This window comes from Anneissia japonica, unplaced genomic scaffold (genome assembly GCF_011630105.1).
Source record: "Anneissia japonica isolate Jap-2015-1 unplaced genomic scaffold, ASM1163010v1 scaffold10184_len302889_cov135, whole genome shotgun sequence".
In the NCBI taxonomy this organism is placed as follows: Eukaryota; Metazoa; Echinodermata; class Crinoidea; order Comatulida; family Comatulidae; genus Anneissia; species Anneissia japonica.
The window spans coordinates 32,446-38,992 of NW_022713807.1; the positions used below are offsets into that span (position 1 = coordinate 32,446).

The 6,547-nt window shown below is 36.7% G+C and overlaps 1 protein-coding gene and 1 non-coding gene across 2 annotated transcripts in view; both read left to right on the forward strand.

Annotated features, from left to right (window-relative positions):
- Window positions 1-465: 465 nt before the first annotated feature.
- Trnas-aga lies at window positions 466-538 on the forward strand. The gene has a single exon. It is a non-coding gene; the product is annotated as a tRNA-Ser (tRNA).
- Window positions 539-1,220: 682 nt separating this feature from the next.
- LOC117108784 (myosin-2-like) overlaps window positions 1,221-6,547 on the forward strand; it is a 10,256-nt gene continuing 4,929 nt past the window's right edge. The window contains exons 1-6 of the mRNA XM_033250935.1: window positions 1,221-1,352; window positions 2,761-2,823; window positions 3,138-3,242; window positions 3,361-3,466; window positions 3,931-4,070; window positions 4,760-4,893. Of these exons, the coding sequence (XP_033106826.1) occupies window positions 1,281-1,352; window positions 2,761-2,823; window positions 3,138-3,242; window positions 3,361-3,466; window positions 3,931-4,070; window positions 4,760-4,893 (620 nt within the window). The 5' untranslated portion in view covers window positions 1,221-1,280. The remainder of the gene's footprint in view (window positions 1,353-2,760; window positions 2,824-3,137; window positions 3,243-3,360; window positions 3,467-3,930; window positions 4,071-4,759; window positions 4,894-6,547) is intronic.

The following is a 6,547-nucleotide window of genomic DNA, read 5'->3' on the forward strand; positions in this document are numbered from 1 at the left end:
AAGTCGCAAAACTTTTTCTTCGTTTGGTGGCGCCATTAATTTTACTCTAGGTAGACGGAGACCGGTTTTGTTACTGGTTGGTACATTTCTTACAAACATTCAGCCAAAGGCCAGTGAAAGTTTTTATCGATGCTTGCCATCCTTATGGGCGCTATCGTAAAGTCATGGTTTGCCGGAGTTCAATTTAAATCTCCGAACTTCTGAAGCTGAGATATTCTATGAATGTAGGCTTGTATCGCAGGCTACAATTTAAAAAACAGGTGACCAATTTAAATAAATTAGGTGCTAAATTTTGATTTAATGCTGGGTAAGTTAAAAACAGACATTCTTTCCGAGTGGGACTCATTCAAAAATTCGAGGGGGTTCGCTAGAATACAGGGGGTTCGCTAGAAAAGGGGGGTTCACCCGAACCATAAAAACCGGCCTGGCTACGGGCCTGGGATTCATCACTCGTCATCAAGCGCAAGCTCGGTGGTCTAGTGGTTAAGACATCAGGCTAGATACCTGGAGGTCGTGGGTTCGATTCCCACCCGAATCACTTGCGATTTTTTTTCGCTAGTATTTGGGGACGTATTGAGTATTCAGTACGATATCACGTCAGGTAGGGCAAAACATCACTCCTATGATTATTTCCTGACGCAAACTTCATATCTTTATAGCAAGGAAGCAAATCAAAACGGATCGTGGAAACAAGTATTATAATTACAGTAGTTTGCTTTAGGTCTAGGCTTAGGCCCACGTGTATGCAAAGCTCACACAACCGTCTGCACGAGTTGTAGCTTCCGTGTACCGTTCTGGAGTTGTGCTGATGGCAAAAAGTAGCCTAGAGAGCTAGAGAGTGCAGGCCTACCTTCCTACTACATCATACATGCTAGGCTTACCTGTCTCCAGTTTTTGCTGAATGTCTCATCATCAATATATGTTACGTGGAGACTGAACTGTGATAAAAATATGTTATGTGTGTAGTAACAACTACACACATAGAATATTTCTTGATCGTCACTCATCTTCCATAATACGAAATAAAAATAAACAAATGTGCTAAGGGCTAAAGTTCAAACATCGTATGGTGGATTTCACTGTGTGGTGTGCATACAACCAAAGAGATGTTGGAACAATAAACAATCGTCGTTGCCTTTACTTTTTTCTGATTGGACAATATGTATCCTAATTCCAAGGGTCAGCTCTGGCGGTGTATTTTTAAAATTAAATGTCCCATGAACGAAAAGAAGTGTACGTCTAGGCTAGACCCACCGAAGATTGCTTGATTTAAGCAGGAAATGGCGACTGTTTTAACGGAGAAAAGTAATAATATTCAAGTTGAGATTGTCTCTCAAACAAATTGCGTAAATGTAAGTGAAAATTATGATAAAATATTATTCTATATTGGTAATAAAAGATATGATGAAGTAGGCCTCTAGGCCTAGGCCTAGAGCCTAGTCTAGGCCCCACTAGGCCTGGGCTAGGGAAGTTTAGGCCTAGGCCGGTACTACTAGGCCCCTATGCCCTTATGGCTAGGCCTCTATGCCCTTATGGCTAGGCCTATTTCCTCTAGCAGTACACCAATCAATTTAGTACTACTACAGTCTACAGTAGTAGTCCCTAGTTAGTAAATTGATATTAAAATTACCTTTTTTCAGTACGAGCGGATACTACTTTTTCGACTCATCAAGCGAAAGCTAATTTGAGCGGATGTGTTTATTTGAGTGCAAACTATATCTGTATACCCTAACTAGGCTAGGCCCAAGAGCCAAGGGCAAATTTATCCAAAACGAATGATGAGATTTTTTGGGGGTGTTGGTTTAAATGCTAAACTGTAGATTAATGTTTTGAAACATTTTTACTTTTAATATTGTTAATATTATTATTCCAGCCAGGTTTTAAATTACAGAGTAGGTGCATCCGACCACAGCTCACGCCCTCCCCCCCCCCACCCACCTTCCATTAGATACATAATATTATGTCAAACTTTCATTTCATTAATTTCAGTGTTACATGTAGGTCCGGGCAGCAGTCTTGAGCTTGTGTGGGGGGGGGGGGCGCGGTGGTGATGGATGGCTGGTGGGTGGTGCAGGGATCACAAGTTGAAAGAAATCCCTCCTGGGAGATCTTGTTTGAGGAGCTTTTTTATCACATCTACCGTAATTTTATTTTGGTATGCATGGTGGTACCAATTATCTCATGGCTTCCATGAGACAGTTAATAACAAAGTAGAAAAAAACATGCAGATATTATGAATTTGAGCTGCAGTAGATGGGTTACTTTCCAAGAGGTACTGTTTAACTACTTGAGCATGATTGACAAATAGGTGGAGGGTGAACAAGCTTTTCGTGGTGGAGGGGGTGGCAAGGCATGCCAAAGCCAAAAACCTGTACAGTATGTGTAATTGTTCAGTTACAGGTATAGCAAATTTGAGTCCAGAGAGGGCGAATAACTAGCAAATCAAATTTTCAGTCAAAATAAGAAATTCTCACAAGTTAAATGTTCATTTTTCACTTCAAATGGCATCTGCTCGAAGTACATCCACTTGAATTAGCATTCGCTTAAAGTGGCATTCGCTCGTATTGACTGGTTCTTAACTAAATTCGTCCACATTTGCACAATACCAAATTGTTTTTACTAATTACCGTAGGTCTACTCAAGACCTAATAGGTTTTGTTTATTATTATGCAAGGATGTCAATTAATAACTTTTAAATTTTAGATTTTAAAGTTATTACCTGTAATTGACATTTTAAACTTTTTAATGATACTTCCACAGACAATTTCTACATCTAAATGTCCACCGCAAGTTAAAAAGAAACCTTCTTGTCGCTTGAAAAAGGTGAGTTCTGTATACGTATTTAATAATGTAAAAATTTTTAAGATTTTGGCGTTTTTAACAACTCAAATTATAAAACAGCGAATGTTTAATTTCCCCATTTTTTTTTTTTTTTTATTGTAGTGGTTTTTTTTTAGTCATATGAAAATTGTTTACATTTTGATTTTGTTAAATTTATTAACTTTCTTGGTTGTTAATTTTGCTAAATGCAACAGTTCTTGCTTTGTACAGAATGCCTTTGGTTTGAGAAAATGATAAAATTTGATATTTAATTTCAAAAACTATTTAGTTACCCTTATTATGTTTCTTGTATCTAGGGCTTAAAGGTTTGGATACATGACAAACAAGAAGTTTGGGTACCAGCTTGTGTTGTGTCCTGTATGTCAGATGAACGGATAATAGTCAAAAAATCTGAAGTGGAGGTAAGACTTGAATCAAAAATTTCTTGTTGTCCGAAGTGTGGAAATATCAATAGGATTATTTGGTCTTGTAGGTCCACAAAAAAATCATTTATTTTTAAAAATTTCACCACATTTTTAGGATGTTGTGATTCATGGTAAACCAGGCTACCCAGTACTGTATGGCTCCACTGATTGGATAAATACCGAGGATCTTGCGTTACTTAACCCATTGTCTGAGCCTGCTGGTAAGTGTAGATCTACTTACAATACTAAGGCATAGTTACACTTTATTTTTGATTTTTGTTAACCACAAAATGAGAATTGGAAAATACTGTACACAGAAGGTCAGGGAAACTTAAAATTATGTTTAACCCTTGAAATATTTGTAGTAACTGGATATGCCACAACAAATACTGTATACAAAAATTTGATGCACTAAAATCACGATAAAAATAAATGAATCGACGTAATAAACACTAATATAATTTTTAAAGTATTTCCTTTTATGTTATTAAAAAATTACATTTGGCAGCTGATGTGATTCCATAGTGAATGCAACAGATTGTTGATTGTTGTGATGACCTACTCAGACAGTCACTGACAATCAGCGTGTTAAAGCGCTCACAGTTGTTGGCCAACATTTGTACAATGCGTGTGTGGCCAGCTTTACACTTCATTTACATGTGTAACCCAATTTCGTTTCTGCCAGTGCTTTACTGTTTGCGTGAGAGATACTTGGCTGGGCGTTATCACACTCAGACGGGAAGTACACTTGTTGCTGTGAATCCATTCAAGGAGACAGGTCTCTATGCTGCTTACGTGATACATCAATACCATTTGAACCCAAAGGTTTGTCAATCAATCAATCAAATCAATCAATCATTTGACAGTGATTTATTATATATTGCATAAATATAGATATTGGAGAGCTTCTGTTATTTCATTTGAGAACCAATCTGCCAAAAAAATTTCCAGTTCTTGGTAATGTTTAAAAAAAATAGTGAGCTTTCACTATCCCGTTTCATGTTCCCACGAGAACCAAACTCTTGGTGGCAGTACAGCCGGTTTGCTACAGCTGTGGCATATGCTTGGGCCGTGGTGGCACGATGATTGATGTAATGGTACGGTATGGCTGGGACCTAGCCTAGGACGAAATACATTGGCTATGATCAATCATTGGTTACAATTGGTTAGTCTGTGAAAAATTTGAGTGGATTTACAATCAGTGTTTACTATAATGATTTTCTCAAGGTGGTATAATCATTTAATAAAACCAAATTCCATTGAAATATTGCAAATAAATTCTCGATTCATCGCCGAATCCAGCGGCTGAATATTGGGTTTCGAGTGCGAGAAAACTAAAAGTAGAGACAAAAATATGCACAGATTGGTTCTCCAATGAGAGAACAAAAGCTCTCCAATAAACACGCGTCTCTTTCAGATTTAACAGAAATCCTGTATGTCAAATTGCTATTGCATTATCTGATTTTAAGGTATAAATATTATTATGGTGACAATGTTTCTGTGCTTACTTTCAGGTTCAACGACCTCATGTATATGGAGTTGCGGAAGCAGCGTTCAATAATCTGAGTAGAAGACTAGGAAATATTAATCAGTCAATTATTGTCAGTGGAGAAAGTGGTGCTGGAAAGGTACAAGATATTCCAACACAGTATACACAAATGAATATTTATAAATTATAAAATAATATTTGTAACTCAGTAATTTCATTATGTTGTATGTCATGGAATTTGAAAGTTACTGGAAAAGTTTTGATAAATATCATTTATACTATATATAGATAAAATTTTGGAGAATTTTTTTTTGTACAAAAAATAAGAATAAGCATTAAATCATATTGCAAGTATTATTTAAATGTATAATTTAACTTAGGTTTTCATCCCGTCGAGGCCTTTAGCCCCCTCGGTCGGGCAGGTCCTGGCGCCACCCATGTTCCAGCTTGTATTATTAATTTTAAAAGAAACCGGTTTTACCGCAGCTCTCTTGAGTCGCTCCCATCCGATCGTTTCTCGACAGTTCATCGTTGTGCGCTACTACACCCGTTTTGGTTGTAGTTGCGCACAGTGATAATGAATAGGATACAATTCAATTCAGTTAATGGGCAGTGCATCGAATGCATAAGTTCACCTCATGCTCAAAATCAAACTTACAAGTTGTTACGGGTCCTTAAATATTAATGTATTATGCAAAACATGCCTTTAGCTACACGATTTACACTATCATATGACAATTCCAGCTTGTATTATTAATTTTTAAAAATCCGGTTTTACCGCAGCTCTCTTGAGTCGCTCCCATCCGATCGCTTCTCGGCAGTTTATCGTTATGCGCTACTACACCCATGTTGGTTTTAGTTACGCACAGTGATAATGAATAGGATACAATTAAAGTCAGTGACGGGCAGTTCATCACTGTGCACAACTATACACATTTTTGATCTAGTTGCGCACAGTGATAATGTAGAGGATAAAATTGAAAAAAATGCTGTGCAGTTCATCACTGTGCGCTACTATACCCATTTCGGTTCTAGTTGCACGCATTGATAATGTAGGCCCCTATAGGATAAAAATCAATTATTATTATTATTATTATTATTTTGTGCAGTTTATCAATGTGCGCTACTATACCCATTTTGGTTCTACTTGATTAAAAACACATCGAAGGACAAGACTGTGTTCTGGTAAGAAGTCAAGAACTTTCATCCAGGCTAATTCCCTTCAGAAATGTCTTTCGGACAGTTGGTCTGGTAATAACGCTGCCCCCACCCCCATTATGGCAACGTTGGATAAGCGATACGTTTTGTTTTTAAGTAATTATGGAATAAACAATACATAATAAGCATAAGCCTAAATTTTTAGGTGACCAGGATTCCTTTCTTCCTTCAAGAGGTAGTGAGTTAAAACGAGCTTTAAATTTTAAACTTGAAGCATGAAAGTTACACTTTTCTAATAAATACTTTTCCATTTTAGGTTCACTTTTGTATCTTATGTAATGTTTTAAGGATGATTTACTTAAAGCATTGTTATACCAACTTATGTTATCTTTTTTAGTATTTTTTTTCTTTGAAGCCATTAAGCCATTTTGTACAATAGTCAATGTTAAAGAACATTTGTAGATCAAATTTATTTAAAATGGATTCAATATAGTTAATATTGCCGTAGTAAGGCATGTTTATAAATCCCTACCTTTTCAAGTGCTAATTATTGCCATGTGACCTTGAATGAGCTGATTACAGGACATCTTATCTCACCATGTTAATAATCAGAGCTAAGTTAGTACAGCCCATATTTCGTGGTACAGTTGTTGCA